The 19,568-nt window shown below is 33.7% G+C and overlaps 1 protein-coding gene across 1 annotated transcript; it reads right to left on the bottom strand.

Annotated features, from left to right (window-relative positions):
- Positions 1 to 7,261: 7,261 nt before the first annotated feature.
- LOC148312313 (uncharacterized) lies at positions 7,262 to 11,100 on the bottom strand. Its single transcript, XM_088277465.1, has 2 exons — positions 10,724 to 11,100; positions 7,262 to 9,040 (listed from the first exon to the last, which is right to left on the bottom strand). The coding sequence occupies exons 1-2, from the start codon at positions 10,878 to 10,880 to the stop codon at positions 8,757 to 8,759; spliced, it is 441 nt and encodes a 146-aa protein (XP_088133591.1). The 5' UTR covers positions 10,881 to 11,100; the 3' UTR covers positions 7,262 to 8,756.
- Between the last annotated feature and the right edge of the window lie 8,468 nt (positions 11,101 to 19,568).

Here is a 19,568-nt window from a genome sequence, read left to right as displayed (position 1 = left end):
GTCACGGGGCTGGCAATTCTCGCTATACCCATGGTCGCCAGGTTGCCATTCTGAAAATATCAGATGGCTGGTCTTATGCATTTGTGAGCATGTACCAGCCGTCATAAATGGAAGTGTGACTTGACAGTATCCCGGATTTAAAATCTAATTTCTCAGAACGGGATACTAAGATTGTAATTAGTTTTTGCTTTAATCATGGGTTATTATTATTATTAATATTATTCTTTTTAAATAAAAGTCAATTAAAACTTTTGTTCGACTCTTTTGCTAAAAAAATTATTAAAAGCAAATGGCAACTAACCTAAATTTGTTTTTGACTTAGTCATTTTTTGCAGTATTCTAGTAGAAGTAATAAAATTACACTTCCCGTATTATAACCGTTAGCATATTTTAGTTATTATTTTTCACTTAATACATTACAACATTAGCATCTGGTTCAAATTGTATTAAAAACGATGCATTGTTTTTGAAGAATGGCCATTTTAAAACAAAAATTTCAAACGCCTTTCTTTATAACCCAAAGTATTTCAAATATTTTTTGAGCTTCTCAATTTGTGTTCCGTATTTTCAGGGCCACACGCCGTCTTGTTCCGGTTGATAATATCCGTGTAGTGGCATCTGTGGGTGAAATCTAAAAGTAATATTGCAATATATCCATTTTTTATAGAGTTAGACGCACAGTTCCTATACAAGTGACATTCATAAAACTCCAATCAAATTTGTAGTAATTTTTTACAACGTTTATTCAATTTTATAAAGAACATTTTGAGGGTGTCCAAATAGTCTTGGTCATAAATCTGGGTTTCTCCTCTTAGGAGCTATTTATATTGACATCTCAACATAGATGAAGAAGAATATGGAAGTCTGGGTAACAGGACCTACAACCTGTCGTAGACTGTTTTTCGAGAATCACTTTACACACGTGTAACATTCACCATTGTACTCATGTTTGACAACCATACACTCAAATTTTTGAGACTTGTTGAAGAATATGAAAGTGTCTTTGTATTTACCGAGGTTTATTACTTGGCATAGGCTGGTCAAGTTATCATTTTATTTTATAAAAAATTGAGTATGTAGTGTGGTTGTCAATCATAGGTAGAATGGTGAACACAGGTATAAAGTGATGACTCAAACCAGCCCATGACAGGTCATGAGCCCAGACTTCCGTATTCTTCTTCATCCTGTGTTGAGATGTCAAAGAAAATGTGTTTTTTAAATGTCATTTTGAATTTAACACATTGTTTGCGGGAAACGCTTAAAAGCGTCTTTTCCATACTGTTGGTAGAGAGCGGGAGACGCTTGCGAGCGTTCTATTTGCTTACTTTAGGTAGAGCGCGAGAGACGCCTGCAAACATTGTACAGATGGGAATTGGGTGTTGCGGCTACTTGTGATTAGTATACTGAGGGTCAGGCGGCAGACTGCCAGAGTATAATTAGGGTCCTTTTCCATACTGTCGGTAGAGAGCGGGAGACGCTTGCGAGCGTTCTATTTGCTTACTTTAGGTAGAGCGCGAGAGACGCCTGCAAACATTGTACAGATGGGAATTGGGTGTTGCGGCTACTTGTGATTAGTATACTGAGGGTCGGGCGGCAGACTGCCAGAGTATAATTAGGGTCCTTTTCCATACTGTCGGTAGAGAGCGGGAGACGCTTGCGAGCGTTCTATTTGCTTACTTTAGGTAGAGCGCGAGAGACGCCTGCAAACATTGTACAGATGGGAATTGGGTGTTGCGGCTACTTGTGATTAGTATACTGAGGGTCGGGCGGCAGACTGCCAGAGTATGATTAGGGGTTAGTGAACAAAATTGCCCGACGACAATGTGTTAAAAAACGTATTATTTTTTACTTTTGTGTTATCCAACATGGACTTAGCATGCATTTCTTGTGTATTATTTGAAGTTAACATGAAGTTAATTTAAGTGTGTATATTACGAAGTATGTATAATATTACGGCACCAACTTCGAGGCCGCCTATATGATATACTATATAACATATATAACTAATAGCGTTAGATAGCTTTGAGTGTGACATTACCAATGTTTATAATGTAATCATGTTTATCATTGCCGCCAAGTATAATGGTTTTTTCGGGCCGGGGATTCGCAGGGGTCGCGGCCCGTCGTCGGCCGGTTCGAGCGACCTCCGTGCACCCGTATTTGTCCGCTTCCGTAGCGTAGTAGTGAGCGCGCTTGGCTATCGTGCCGAAAGATTCCGGATCCGACTCCCGGGCGGGATCTGAATAAATATTACTGATTTTTAGCTATAATATTTATTTGATATAACCCCTGACTTGTACCGGATGCGCAGGGCTCCCTGTTATCGACGATCAAGATAACACTGATTCGCCACGATGCAGTGCCCTATGCGTCGTTTGGTACGGGTAAGGGTTAGAGAAGAAGAAGGAGAAATGTTTAAATGTAATAGTTTTGCATGTATTTTACGATGTAACTTTTAATATTTTGATTCGCAGAGACTTAGAATGAATATTGGCGTTCTATCGCCATAGACTGGTACACATTGCCTTCATAACGATTGAATAAACGCTGCGTCGATACGACGGCAGTGCCCTACGCACCGTTGGGTGTGGATGATGGTTATAAGAAGGATAAGCGCAACATTTGCCATTCTAACCGCGATTGAACTTTGAATACTGCCCCAAATTTTTTAACTTGTATATATATATATTTCATTTTAACGTTTCGCATATGTATCTCGACGCTGCCATCTGTTGTAATTTGCCTGAAGTAATCAGCGCCGATGGTTTTATATCCGCAAAATTAAACTTTACATATTGCCCGAAATTTTTTAACTTGTATATATATTCCGTTTGAATGCTTTGCATACAAGTCTCGACGATGCCATCTGTTGAAATTTACATCAAGCAATCTCAAAGCCTATTTTTTTTTTTATACGAGGTCAAGGGATCTTGCTTCCCTTATGTCACTGCGACCATATTAGGTCTATTGCGACCTCCCTCTGTGTCATAGCTCACTCTCAAGACCTACCTGAGTCATTTAGCTCACGGCCTGTCTTGGTGGTAGGAGTTTCACCTTCTCGGAGTCCAGTAGTGGCCCTCCGAGGATGTGAATCGGAGCCCTATGCCTTCACATTGCGAGATTCTTTGATTTTTTTACTAATTGGGGATTCAATAATTAATGAAAACACTTCGTTTTTTACCACTTGAGTTTTATTTTAGACTACATGTTTCAGAAGTTAAACTTCCATCATTCAGGTCTGTATAATAACTAAAATATAAAATATAAAATTGTTCTATAAATAAGGAGAGAGGAAAGTAAGGGGGTTAGTCAAGGGGCGGAGTTTGAAAACAAAGGAAAAATGGAAAGCAAAGGTGAAGAATTTTGAGACAATATATTATTTAATAAATTATTATTAGAATTTAGGTTTTTTTGGATTTCTAAATTTTCAAGATAATTCATAATTTGGCCTTTATATGGAACAAGGTGTAATAATTTTAATTCTAATAATAATTTATTAAATAATTTATTGTTTCAAAATTATTCACCTTTGCTTTCCATTTTTCCTTTGTTTTCAAACTCCGCCCCTTGACTAACCCCCTCCCCCTAACTTTCCCCTCTCCTTATTTATAGAACAATTTTATATTTTATATTTTAGTTATATTATACAGACCTGAATGATGGAAGTTTAACTTCTGAAACATGTAGTCTATATTAAAACTCAAGTGGTAAAAAACGAAGTGTTTTCTTTAATCATTGTAACATGTCTTACCACAAAGTTAATGCCGAAACAATAAATAACATATTGGGGATTCGGTTAACATATTCTATATTTGGCGTGCAAGTGTTATAATAAAGTGTATGTGGAATCAGAAAGTAGAGTTGTAATTACTAGGAGTCGCACGTAATGATGCGTAATCACTAACATTTAGAATTTAGGGAATATAGATTGTATTTTGCCATATTTTTATATAGATAAACCAAAGACAGATATTTTGTAGCTACATTTAGTACGTATTTATTATTATTATGAGAAATGGGTATTGTGTCTGTTCATTTGTGTAACAATTAAAATATCATTTATTTTGTGTCATTCTATTGTTTTATTTTTCCACCTTTTCATACACTGGTATTTTATTTATTTTCATAAAAATCTAAGTCAAGCAGAGAAAAACATGGCACGATCAGGTAAGTCAAATACTTGAAAGGGGTCAGGTTAGGAGTTGTAATAATCAGCGGGTATGTCTGTCCGCCTCCATAGTGTAATGGTCAGCACGCTCGGCTACCGTTCTGGAGGTCCCGGGTTCGATTCCCAAGGGGGGTAAAATAAATATGAGTGATTTTCAATATTACCCTGGACTGGTACCTGAAGCGGAGGGCTGATCACCTTTCTTTCATGTGTAAACGTCAAGATAACACTGCGTCTATATGACGCAGTGCCCTATGCACCATTGGGGTGCGCATAAGGGTTTTATTATTATGTATGAGGAGATGCATGAACGTGGAAGAGGCGAAGAATGTTTGCAAGGACAGAATGGTCTGGCGCTCTTTCTCTCTGCCTACCCCTGCGGCGAAGCGGCGTGATGGTTAGTTAGTTAAGTCAAGCAAATCCTTGTGCCCTGTATCCCAGTCACATTCATCTATAAAATTGTACTTTTTTTTTAGTCACAGAACCATGTTGTAAACAAAGAGGAAGGCAACACTATTTCGGCTGGTTCTCACAATTAAAAAAGTACCTACCTTAAATTCCGCCTCTGTAGTGTAATGGTCAGCACGCTCGGCTACCGTTCTGGAGTTCCCGGGTTCGATCCCCAGGAGAGGATCAAATAAATATAGGTGATTTTTTCACTCTAATATTTATTCAATATTACCCTGGACTGCTACTTAAAGTGGAGGGCTGATCACCTTTCCTACATGTGTTAACGATCAAGATAAGAGTTTATATGATGCCCTATGCACCATTGGGGTTCGGGTAAGGGTTTGATTTTTTTTACTAAAAATCAAACCTTTACCTCTAATTCATAAAAGTACCTACCTTAAATTAGTAAAAGTACCTACCTTAAATCAATAAAAGTACCTGCCTTAAATTAATAAAAGTACCTGCCTCTAAAGAAATATTTTTTATTACCTTTAAAATTGTCTATGGTTTTTTCTATAGGTAAGTTTTCTGTCAAATTTTCAAACTACTACTGGCAAAAGTTGATGAATTTAGTTGGCAAAAGGAGGATGAAAGTTAGCTGAATGCAGTCAAAATGCGCTCTCTCAGGCGGATGTGCAGTAAAATTATGTATGATAGATGTTTGAATCGTGATGTATATGGAAAGAATGCAAGGCTGAGATTTATCAGGAACATTATCCATGAAATTGAGAAAGGTATGTCGAGATGGTTAGGGCATGTGGAACAAATGAGTGCAGAAAGAACGGTAAAACAAATTTCGGTAGTGTAAAGGCAAAGGGGTATATCTGTCTCAGACCAAATTTTACAGGAGAACAAAAACAAACCTGTGAAATTAAATAACTCATTTGTTTTATGTATTTTATTTACATATCTCAAAAAAAATATATAAATATTGAACTATAGCTATATCCTTTTGCTAGATTATGGAATACACTATTTTAGACATTTTGTGGAACTAACTTAGAAAATGAAAAATTTGACAGGTATACCTAAAGTGACCATACGTCCCGTTTTGAACGGGACCATCCCGTTTTTACATAGCCTGTCCCAATATAAAACAACTTTTTTTCTTTCATTTTTATAAAATTTATTCCTCTTATTTTCTTTATCAATTCCTTTCTTTTTAATAATACATAAAAACTATGAAAAAATACGTATTTTCTTGAATATCCATATACTATAAGGTTAAAATTGGTAAATGTCCTGTTTTGGGGACAAAAATAAATGGTCAGTTTAGGTATACCCCTTTGCCATTACACTCCCAATTTAAGATGCGAATGTAGTTGGAAATAGAAGCAGAGGAAGATCGAGAAAAAAATTGACATGATCAAGTTTTTTTTAAATAATTGAGCATGGTCAATCATTTAAAAATAAATTTTATGTAAAAACCTGTAGTTTTTCCTTTTACAATGTCCACGAAATGTGAAACGGACCATTTTTGCAAAGGTCTTTAGTATTTTAGTATATACATATACACCGCCTCCGTAGTGTAATGGTCAGCACGCTCGGCTACCGTTCTGGAGGACCCGGGTTCGATTCCCAGGGGGGCTAAAATAAATATGAGTGATTTTTTCACTATAATATTTATTAAATATTACCCTGGACTGGTACCTGAAGCGGAGGGCTGATCACCTTTCCTTCATGTGTAAACCATCAAGATAACACTGCGTTTATATGACGCAGTGCCCTATGCACCATTGGGGTGCGGATAAGGGTTTTATTATTATATTTATTATATACATAAGAAAAAATCTCAGTTTCCAGACATTCATTTGAAAATGCCGTAAGCGAAACAAGTGTCACAAAATTTATTTTTATGTGTTTATTAAAAATAAAATACAATTTAGTATACTCGAAAATTCAGTGTTTTATTAACATTTAAAATTCTCAGGTACAACAAAATAAGTTTTCTTGTTATGCAAGGGATTTTTCTTTTTGATTTTAAATATATGTATATACAATATAATGCATATACCATAAAATCACTTAACCGGATCCACGCGGCTCGCATAACCGTATGTGTTTTCACAAAACATTCCCCGTACGCGGCTAACATAACCGTTTGTGTTTTTACTTTGCTCCAAGTTTCCAACCTCAGTTCAACTTGGAGGGATTTTTTCATGGTGTGGAACTTTGGATAAAATAATACGCCAATCCTTGGCCTTATGACATCTGTTGAAATATCTGACTAATAATTTGTAACATCACAAGGATAAATAAAAGAACAGATCCCTGATTTCTCTTGCGGTCGGTAATTAGTCCGCGCTATAATCATGCCCTATATCTGTCTCACTCTCGACGCTACACATCGCCAGTGGGTAAGAGTGACACACGATGCGTGCTTTGATTTATTTATGTTACGATCTAATTTGTTTATATTGCGATATATTTCAAGAATAATGTGACACAAGTGTACTATAGAGTACCAAAAAGGCACAATGAATCCCATTTTTTTGTTAAAAATAAATCGTTTCTTAACTAAAAACATGATAAAAGTAATCATTTAAAAAACGGCGAAATACTGCCGCGCATGGGTGTCTCTCAGGAACAAAGTGAACGCTGTTAAAAGGTTAAAAATAGTTTAACCGGTAACAATTATGCGAGTACATTAATAATATTTCTTTATTTGGCATTAACTTTATAGGTATAACATGAATATTTAAATTTTTAAAAATCAACATATCAAAATACCACTTATCGAGTTTATATGAATATAAACTTGACTAGCGTCGAGAACTACACATGTTCTAGAAACTATTATTTTTTGACATCTCATCAAAGATGAAGAAGAAATATGGAAGTCTGGGCATTTACAGGATTTTAATCCAGGATTCGGACCACACATACTAATATAAAAGTTTCTGCTCAATAAAAAGCTTCTTTTCATCTCACTAATAGATGTCTCTAGTGAAATTCTGGTGATTCGAGAACAAGGTTTCTAAATTGGTTCATATATATAGAACTTCCAAGAATTTGAGTAGTGTGGTTATCAATAACGGGTAGAATTGGTGAATGTTACACATGTGTAAAGTGATCACTTAAACCAGCCTATGACGGTCGTCAGCCCCATAGATACCCAGACTTCCATATTCTTCTTCGTCTTTGATGAGATGTCAAAATATAATATGAAAATACCACTTGAGTTTATGAATGTAAACTTGACTAGCGTCGAGAACTACACATGTTTTAGAAACTATAATTTTTTAACATCTTATCCTTTGATGGAGAAGAAATATGGAAGTCTGGGCATTTACGGGATTTTAATCCAGGATTCAGACCTCACATACTAATATAAGACTTTCTGCTCAATAAAAAGCTTCATTTTATCTCACTAATAGATGTCTCTAGTTAAATTCTAGTAATTCAAGAACAAGGTTTCTAAATTGGTTCATATACATAGAACTTCCAAGAATTTTGGTTGTCAATAACGGGTAGAATTGGTGAATGTTACACGTGTGTAAAGTGATCTAAGTGAACCAGCCTATGATGGTCGTCAGCTCCATAGATACCCAGACTTCCATATTCTTCTTCGTCTTTGATGAGATGTCAAAAAATAATACGAAAAATAACTCCTATAATTGGAGATAATACAGATTTGTGAACAAGTATTTGGACACACTCAAAATGTTGTAGAATCTTCATCTTTCAAACTCTTATCCGAACCCCAATGGTGCATAGGGCACTGCATCATATAAATGCAGTATTATCTTGATCACACTAAGGCAAGGTGATCAGCCCTCCGCTTCAGGTCCAGGGTAATATTGAATAAATATTAGATTGAAAACTTGCTTATATTCATTTGACTCCTCCTTGGGAATCGAACCCGGGACCTATAATTGGAGATAATACAGATTTGTGAACAAGTATTTGGACACACTCAAAACGTTGTATTTACATTCATAAAACTATAAAAGTGGTCTTACACAAGTGTTTTATTTCATAGTATAGATAATTTTTTGGTAGAGCGCGCAAAACGCCAAAATATATTGTACAAATCCGAATTAGTTTTGCGGTTACTTGTGACTAGTTTACGACCCTTATATGAATATTAATTAGTGTCGAAGTTGAGGGAAAAACCGCCGACAACAATGTGTTCAATCTAATCAACAGCCACAAAGTCATTCTCACAACCGTCAAAATAGTTAAAACTTCTGCATTCCTCAGTAGACTCGCTATCGTTGTTATCCGATTTCTGTTTTTTCCGGAGTTCTTTAAACCCGGATTCATTGAAACTGCTTTCCGAGCTAGAGTACGCAGTCTCCACAACATTGATTGCGAACAACGACTGCGAGGTGTCCGTGTTTAGATCCTGCTTTGCGTCCTTCTTTCGGGACTCCTTGCGTATCTCTCGTTTGATCCGCATTATTGTACTCTCGGATACTCCTGAAAACACATACGTATTTTATTTTATATTATAAAATAACAACATTTTGAGTGTGTCCAAATACTTGTTCACAAAATTTGGATTATCTCCAATTACAGGAGTTATTTTCATATTATATCTCACCAATAGATGTCTCTAGTGAAGTTCTAGTGATTCAAGAACAAGGTTTCTAAATTGGTTCATATATATATAATAAAATAACAAAATTTTGAGTGTGTCCAAATACTTGTTCACAAAATCTGGATTATCTCCAATTACAGGAGTTATTTTCATATTATTTCTCACCAATAGATGTCTCTAGTGTGAAGTTCTAGTGATTCAAGAACAAGGTTTCTAAATTGGTTCATATATATAGAACTTACAAGAAATTGAGTATTGTGGTTGTCAATAATGGGTAGAATTGGTGAATGTTACACGTGTGTAAAGTGATCACTTAAACCAGCCTATGACGGTCGTCAACCCCGTAAATGCCCAGACTTCCAAATTCTTCTTCATCTTTGATGAGATGTAAAAAAATAATAAAATATCAGCTATGTAATTTTTTCCTCATGAATTTTATTTGACCAGCAACCGGGTTTCGTCGTAACCAGTCTGATGTCGGACCAGTTGGACCAATCAGACTAGTCTGATGATGATTTTGTGGTCAAATAAAATTCATGTGGAAAAAATTACATCGTTTTTATTTTATTCCATAAAATGCAGTTACACCAAGAAATGTCCATACAAAACTTAAAAATAATAATAATAAAATCCTTATCCGCACCCCAATGGTGCATAGGGCACTGTGTCATATTAACGCAGTGTTATCTTGATCGTTTACACATGAAGGAAAGGTGATCAGCCCTCCGCTTCAGGTACCAGTCCAGGGTAATATTGAATAAATATTACAGTGAAAAAATCACTTATATTTATTTTACCCCCCTTGGCAATCGAACCCGGGACCTCCAGAACGGTAGCCGAGCGTGCTGACCATTACACTACGGAGGCGGACAAAACTTAAATTATAATTTTTATTTTATTGAACCTGTCTGTACATTTTTCAATTCAATTTCAATTCATTAAAAAAACAATATATACATAACAAACAATATATTCAAGACGTTTACATTAAAAAGTATGCAAGAAGACTTAAAGGTGTAGAAGAATCTCGCTACAGAAAACTCTTTCGGACACATGGAATAGATCAATATCCAATGTGATAATGTTCAACATAGCGGTAGCTCTTCCTACAGGCATAACCATCGCCAGGTTGGTCCTGTATATACGAATGGGAAACAATCTATGCCAACCATACATGTATGGCCATACCAAATTTTACTGGTCCATGGTAATATTTAATAAATATTGGAGGTAAAAAATCACTTATATTTACTTGATGCCCCCCCTGGGTATCAAACCCGGGACCTCCAGAACGGTAGCCGAGCGTGCTGACCATTACACTACTGATTTTCAATGTCTTCTAAGTTGAATATTTTTAATTTTTAAAATACATAAAAATCAAATTCGCGACTATTGTTTCATTCAAAAAGCCCTGGTTATATTGTAGCAAATAAATAGTAAAATAATGAGAGTAATAAACGACACAACCAAAAGCAAGGTTCTTCAAAAGAACTTCAAGATTTTAAAATTAATATTTAAATTTTTCGCAAATATATGAATGTGCCAAAGTATAAAGTTCCAACCTGTCATAGCGGAAACCCTTGTTATTGCCTTTTTAAAGGGGATAGAAGGGCCTTGAAATTCTTTTTCTAATTCGCAGAAACAAATCACATTATTGATCAATTTCCTCTCAAATTTGTTCAAATGGTGCCTTCCCTTTTCTTTGTTCATCTCGCCCATGTTCCGAACTCTGCCAATGTAAATAAATCATCCGTTTTCTCTTGTCCACACTTCAATTCAAAGCATATAACATGGCATTAATGTGTGTAAAATTTTAAATATCATTTGTTTTATTGAAATATAAATATTGATTGAAAATTCAACGTTTTTTTAATGTAAATATTTGGCTAAAATCGTTTAAGGTTATGTATTCAATCCGAAATAAAAACCATAGATAAAGCGTGACGTAGAAAAAAAAGGATATTTTATTTTCGACTACTGAAAATATTGCCATAATTGGTTATTCTTTTTACTCATATTTTTTTCTTCTCACTCGCGGTTGTTTTTATCCCAATTTTTTTTAATATTAAATTTTAATCGCGCCAATTCTTAGCAGGAGTAGCAGAGAAGATTGAACGCCGCATTCTTCAGCCGAAAAAAAACTTGACAGTCATCAAACTGTATTTTATCATCTGGTAACATTCAAAGCTGTTGGAATGTCCCGCCATTAGTATTTTCTTTTAAATGTTATGATTTATAATTATATTCTTCCAATAAATTTCGGAATGGTGTTTTCACCTTTTGGAATTCTGAATGAATGAATTGAATATAACAACTACGTACTTAGCGAATGGTCGTTGTTTTCCAAGTGGAAAATATTCCATGTTCGGATTTTTGTACGTATTTTAGGCATTAATCAAGTCTAGATTTGAGTAAATAATAAATTTCAATTATTATTCAAATTTTCACTGAGAAAACGGGATTTCAACGTTATCATGTTTTTATACTAATTTTTCTGATCTTAAATGACATTTTAGTGAAAGGATATAGTAGACTGAATGCAGTCGGAACGCCATCTCTCAGTGCGGAAAGACCATGTATGGTAGATGTTCCAATGGTATAAGGAAAGGAGTGCAAGGCTGAAATGAGCACTATCCAGCAAATTATGAAAGATATGTTGAAATGGTTTGTAAAACAAATTTTTCAGGTGAATGTAGTTAGGAAATAGAATCAGAGGAAACCAAGGAAAACTTGCTATGATAAAGTATTTCAAATGCTTCAAAGTAGTCAGTCAGGTAAGAAGTTGAAATAATCGGCAGGTATGTATGAAGAGATGCATGAATGTAGAAGTGGCAAAGATGGTTTGCAAAGACAGTTTGTTGATGCATTCTATTCCCTCTGCCTACCCCTTCAGGGAAGCGGAATGATGGTTAGTTAGTTACTTAAAACTATTGTTAAATAAAACAATTTAGAATATGACTTTTTTTTAAATTACCTAACGTCCAAGCGACTCTGAAATCTAGCTACGCCTTATGTAACACCGCTTATCGTGACCCTACTCAGGCTTCAACATTTTAAGTTTTATAGGCTATGCCTACTCGTGAGTGGATTTATTCTTTATGATTAAAGCTACTATAATTTCATGTAATTCATGAGTGAAAATTCTAGGCAAAACACTTGCTGTCTCGCTAGAGGCATGAGTTTATACATTTCATTGATTCTAAGTTAGCAGTGAACTTACTAAGGTGATTTTAGTTCTTTGATTTTAAATAATTATGATTATAAATAATTAAATTTCTCCCAACAGATGTCTCTGCCTGCATGGATTTTGCTATTTTTATTTAAATTACAATAAAAAAAATCATTAGTAATTAACCTACCTACAACGATGGTATTAGGTGATTTTATTTTCAATATGGAAGAGGGTGAAGACTGTTTGCAAAGACAGATTGGTGATGCGTTCTATTCTCTCTGCGCCTACCCCTGCGGTGAGCAGCATGACAGTTTTTTAATTTTTATTTTTATATCAAAATATCTTATTCTTCTCTTTCTAACCCTTATATGCACCCAATGGTGCATAGGGCACTGCATCATATTGACGCAGTGTTATCTTAATCATTACTTACATGAAGGCAAGGTGATCACTCCTGGGCTTAAGGGACCAGTCCAGGATAATATTAAATAAATATTAGAGTGTAAAATCACTAATATTTATTTTCACTCCCCCTGGGAATCGAACATGGGACGTCCAGCTCGGTAGCTAAACACGCTAACCATTACACCATGGAGGTAGACATCAAAATATACACACAAAACCTTATCCGCACCCCAATGGTGCATAGGGCACTGCTTCATATAAACGCAGTGTTATCTTGATCAATTACACACGAAGGAAAGGTGATCAGCCCTCCGCTTCAGGTACCAGTCCAGGGTAATATTGAATAAATATTTCAGTTAAAAAATCACTTTTATTTATTTGACCCCCTCCTGGGATCGAACCCGGGACCTCCAGAACGGTAGCCGAGCGTGCTGACTATTACACTACGGAGGCGGACATAGAAAGAAAAAAATGAAATAAAAAGTCTCAGGTTCAAACACATTTTATATTTTAAATATATTATGCAATGTCATCATATGTTAAAGAATTTACATAGGTAACATAATTTTTCATAAATAAAAAACAAATCTATAGAAAAAAAACAACAATACTATTCATAAACGCTAAAAATCTATTCATGTGACCCTCTCTTTTTTCCAGTGAGCGTGATTTTTAAACATATTTACAAAAAAACAAATATATTAGAACATTAATAATAATTACTTAAAAATACATGTATGGCATTTTAAACTCAATGTACATTGTATTATACTTTCTAACAGTGATTATTTTTAAATAAATTTTAGATTTAACAACTGCAGAATGAAGAAGGAAAGAGTTTGAATTTATCGAGAAAATGTAGTGGAATTATTTCTGGATATTTTAGAAAGCTACCTGTGAATTTGAACACGGAATGTCTCGCGTAAAGAAATATCTTTCCATAGAAAATTTATGTTTCATCTGTTTTAACCAATAAATTTACATTTTTACACACATCGCTCACTCTTTTCAAGAACGTCATAAATAAAAAAACTTGATTTTTCAGGAGAACGTTTTTAAAGTTTAAAAAGAAATCACAATGTATTAAAAATAAACATCAAGCCACTTGTTGAACTTTTTACTGTGCAACAGATCTTTTTAGGTAAAACCTGAAGGTTTTTTCTCCATTTCAAAAATATTTAGTACATTAAAAAAATTATTAAACAGTACCTTTTTCATCAAAATGCAAAAACAACATTTTCTGCCCAGTAGCGGGTAAATATTAAGTTAAAAATATACCTCTTTTGTTGGGATATAGTACATTTTCTGGGCATTCGGAAAACATGCACAACTCAAAATTCACGATTTTTGATTTATGACGTTCTTGAAAGGAGTGAGCGACCATATAATTGGTATGGAAATAGTTGATATTACACTTTACCAAAGACAATACGGTTCATTTGTGGTAAAAACTGATAAAAAGAAGAAGTATTCTGTTATATAATATAGATGTAATGACAAAACCCTTTTGGTGGTTTAAAATAGTTGAACTGAATACAACTAGTGTTGGGCCAGAAGAACTGAAGGGTCGACCTAGCATATAATAGTCAGTGATAACTAACTGTCATTTGCTAGTACTTCAATGTGGCATACTGTATATGAGGAGTGAGTTCTTACGAACTAATTTGTATCTGAGTGAGTTCTTGCAAACTTAACTGTATCTGAGGAGTGAGTTCTTGTGAACTTAACTGTATCTGAGGAGTGAGTTCTTGCGAATTAAACTGTATCTTAAGAGTGAATTCTTGCGACTAATATGTATCTGAGGAGTGAGTTCTTGCGAACTAATATGTATCTGAGTGAGTTCTTTTGCAAACTAAATTGTATTTGAGGATTGATTTCTTCCGAATTAAACTGTATCTTAGGAGTGAATTCCTCTGAAGTAAGCCTTTTTTATAATTTTTTTTTTTACACCTTTTTTTAAAACACAATATCATAGATATAATTATAAAAAGATACTTAATTTTGTGAGTAAAAATCTAACTGTAATCAATTCACATTCATTTTCAACTATCTGTTTTACTAAAAATAAAATATGTATTTTATTGTATTAAACATTTTAATACAAAGAAGATATACAAAAACTGCAAAAAAATTCACAGATGTCACTGAAGACCTATTTCAAAAAATAAATTTTACAGTCCTCGAAATACAAGCGCAAATTGGCCATCTCATCCATACTCCTAAATTTTCATTGGATGAAAATATTAAATTATATTCTCCGATAATTTAAAAATATAATATTCGACGCTGCGCTAAAAATATAATATGGGGGTAACCGACACTCTACATACTATTACATTACATTTAAGTAAATAAATAAATTTCTTTATAAACTAAATATTTGCCGAATAATACATACCTAATTAGTACTTGTTTTTGCACGCTAAGGGTACTTTATTAAGTAATTGGACTCAGTACTTATTTAGGTTTTATTTGTTCTTAAATTCAAATAATTACGGCAAAGAGTGTTTATGCTAAATGCTGGTTTTTATATACATTGTCTATGGAAACTGTTATTTTAACACGTTGACTGCTATGGCAATTTTCAGAATTCTTTTTTAATAAAAAGACAACTTTATTTAAAATTGTGGAATAATTTACTTGGCTTTTATCATTATATTACGCTCTTTTTCTTAGGTGTATTTGAGTTGTATATTTTGCCAAAACTCTTTATTCTGAATCGCTGATGTGCATATAATATGTTAAAATCAATTTTACTATTTTTAATCGATGTTACTATTTTTTTATGTACAAGCTGTATTATTTCCAAACAAATAAAATAAATGAATAAATCGTGTCGGGTTGTTGTCCCTTGGTTAGTGTCGCGGACTCTTGAGTCAGAGTTTCTCGGTTGGAACCCACTCTACCACAATTTGATACCTATTTCTAATAATGAGTCGCTTAGGCTCGCAGAAATAGTATGAAAATGAAGTATATTTGTGAATAATAAAATCACAAATATTTCACTTTTTTAAAAAAAAAATATATATATTGCTCACTCCTTTCAAGAGCGTCATAAATCAAAATTCGTCAATTATCAGTTGTGCATGTTTTCGGAATGCCCAGAAAATGTACTAAATCCCAGCAAAAGAGGCATATTTTTAACTTAATATTTACCCGCTACAAGGCAGAAAGTGTTGTTTTTGCATTTTGAAGAAAAGGTATTGTTTAATAATTTTTTCAAATATACTTCATACTTTTCAAATGGAGAAAAAACCTCCAGATTTAACCTAAAAAGATATGTTGCACAGCAAAAAGTTCAATAAGTGGCTTGATATTTATTTTTAATACATTGTATTATATTTTTAAACTTTAAAAACGTTCTCCTGAAAAATCAAGTTTTTTGATTTATGACGTTCTTGAAATGAGTGAGCGATATGTATATTATTTTACGCCTTGATATTTAATAATGATGTTTTGTTCTCTTCCCATGTGTCACCTATCCATATTAGCACAGATATACTAGAAATTAGATGGTAGCTGCAGGAATATGGCAAGTAAACACAGTAGGAGAGCCTCCTACTCGGGGCCCTAGCAAAGAACACAGTCCTAGAGTTATCTCATAGTTGGCAGTCAACGTGTTAACAGTGATTGGATTTTCATTAGTTTTTTTCTTTTTAAACTTGTTGTATTATTTGAACACATTTCGTATTAAGTGCAAGTACTTTTTTATGGTAGGTAGGTACTTGGATTATCACACCCTCTAAAATCAATATGACAGTACTTTAGTAGCTAGTTTTCATCGTCTGTTACATACATTCACATTAATATATAATATTCAATGAAATAATAAATAATGTTTTCAATTTGAAGGGTTGCCATCATAAGAAATGTCAGTTTTTACATATATTGTCTATGAAACTTTAATTTCAAGAAGCTTGGATTTTCATTTGTTTTTTTCTTTTAAAACTTGTTCTATTATTTGAACACATTTTGTATTAAGCGCAAGTACTTTTTTAAAAAGGTAGGTACTTGGATTAGTTCTGATCACACCCTCTAAAATCAATATGACAGTACTATAGTAGCTAGTTTTCATCGTCTGTTACATATATTCATATTAATATCTAATATTTGATGAAATAAAAAATATTATTTGCAATTTGAAGGGTTTGCATCATTGATAAATGTCAGTTTTCAAATGCATTGTATATGAAACTTTAATTTCAAGAATGCTTCGATTTTCATTTGTTTTTTTTTCTTCAAACATGTTCTATTATTTGAAAACATTTCGTATTCAGTGCAAGTACTTTTTTTATGGTGGGTAGGTACTTGGATTATTTCTGATCACACCCTCTGCATTCAATATGACAGTACTATAGTAGTCAGTTTTCATTGTCATTTATATACATTCACATTAATATATAATGAGATGATAAATATTATTTTAAATTTGAAGGGTTCCTTTCATGCGATTGACATTGAGAAATTTAATACATTACGAAATTGCGCTGAAACTGAGTTTCTTCATCTCAGCTGCTAGCGATATATTGATATATATATATTGTATGTAACCAGGAGTGGCTGCTAGCGATATAAAGATTAACTGTTTGTAAACAGTGAAATGGTAAGCGCATTAAGCTACCATGCCGGAGGCCCTGGGTTCGATTCCACTCTAATATTTATTTAACATAACACTGGACCAGATGTGCAAGATTTCATTTAACTGGCAATTGAGATAACACTGCTACGATACGATGCAGTGCCCTATGCACCATTTGGTGTGGATAAGGGTTACTTGTTGGTCTTTGGAGTATGTAGCTAAGAGTGAAAACGGGAAAAATATGAATATTCCTAAATTTTGCTTTTATTGACCATTGTAAGAATTTTGTAATGTTAGCTCTAATAATTACCTGAAAACGAGAAAAAAAAGATATCGTAGGTGGCCGTTACAGTTGGCGTAGTGACACAACCGTCGCGCAAGACGATCTGCGCACTACTGGACTGGCAAAGTAAACACGTTACAACATGCGACATGTACGTATACTTACAAAGCACGCCAGAAACTTTTGTATTGGTGATTTTATTCCCGATTTTAATCACAATTATTTATTTCCGTCGCTGCAAATGAATAACTTTATATTATAATAGTTTCATGTAATACATAATTATATTACGGAGGCAAATATAAAAATTGTGAGCCCGTATCTATTATATTTTATATTAATATTCTCATTTGAAAAGTCGAGTTGTAGTAAATACATATCACCGGGAAGGGAAAGTAAACGCTTTCCGGTACCCAAATATTTAAAAAAAAAATCTAGGTATGCATTCCAATTGGAAAAAAAACATTTGTCCTCTGCTCCACATACTGTCGTAATAGATACGAGTTACAAAAATGTACTTTTTGATATCTCATCAAAGATGAAGAATATGGAAGTCTGGGCATTTACGGGGCTTACGACCGTCATAGGCTGGTTTAAGTGATCACTTTACACACGTGTAACATTCACCAATTCTACCCATTATTGACAACCACACTACTCAAATTCTTGGAAGTTCTATATATATGAACCAATTTAGAAACCTTGTTCATGAATCACTAGAACTTCACTAGAGACATCTATTGGTGAGATGTAAAGAATCTTTACACACGTGTAATCACTTTAAACGTGTGTAAAGTGATCACTTAAACCAGCCTATGACGGTCGTAAGCCTCGTAAATGCCCAGACTTCCATATTCTTCTTCATCTTTGATGAGATATCACAAAGTGATATGAAAATAACTCCTGTAATTGGAGATAATCCAGATTTTGTGAACAAGTATTTGGACACACTCAAAATGTTGTATACAAAAATGTAAGCTTGGAATTTAAATAAATAATACTAATGATGAAAAAAATGTCGAATAACATCCGACATGGGACCTAAGAGGAAAAAATCCATATCGAATGAGATTCCATATTGGACCAGTAAGGGTTAAACCAACAAGGCCTCTGTTACAATACAATTCACGATAAGCTACACACTTGTATTTTTTAATATTCAAAACAAATTAAGTTTTAATTTAGTATATTAATTTATTAACTATTTAATAAGCATTGGACTAAATACACGTATGAACACATTTTGTGTCTGCAATCACATTGTTTAATACGCAGGGAGAAAATTGACTATTTTATTCATTATTATACACACCTCGATATATCAAACCTTCCTAAAGAAGATCAAAACATATTAAATTAAAGAAAATACAGTACATTTATGATTTTCCGGGATGGATGGTAAAAGACAATCTTTTATAATTGATTTTCCGGTTAATTTATCATATCGCTCACTCCTTTCAAGAACGTCATAAATCAAAATACTTGATTTTTCAGGTGAACGTTTTTAAAGTTTAAAAATATAATATAATGTATTGAAAATAAATATCAAGCCACTTACTGAACTTTTTACTGTACAACAGATCTTATTAGGTAAAACCTGAAGGCTTTTTCTCCATTTGAAAAATATTTAGTATATTTAACAAAATAATTAAACAATACCTTTTCTTCGAAATGCAAAAACAACACTTTCTGCTCTGTGGCGGGTAAATATTTAGTTAAAAATATGCCTCTTTTGCTGGGATATAGTGCATTTTCTGGGTATTCTAAAAACATGCACAACTGAAAATTGACGACTTTTGATTTTTGACGTTCTTGAAAGGAGTGAGCGATATGTCAAGTCAAGAATTTTCATATTTTATAGTTATATACACACAAAACGCGCGTAGAGTGTCAGAAATGAAGACTTTAAGAACCATATCAGGCAAGAGTCTTCGAGATAGAATAAGAAACGCCGGGATCAGGAAAATA

This window comes from Brachycentrus maculatus, unplaced genomic scaffold (genome assembly GCF_059751285.1).
Source record: "Brachycentrus maculatus isolate JH-2025_06_01 unplaced genomic scaffold, ASM5975128v1 h1tg000043l, whole genome shotgun sequence".
NCBI lineage: Eukaryota > Metazoa > Arthropoda > Insecta > Trichoptera > Brachycentridae > Brachycentrus > Brachycentrus maculatus.
The sequence above is the reverse complement of the archived record's forward strand: the minus strand, read 5'-3'. Positions and strand labels throughout refer to the sequence as shown.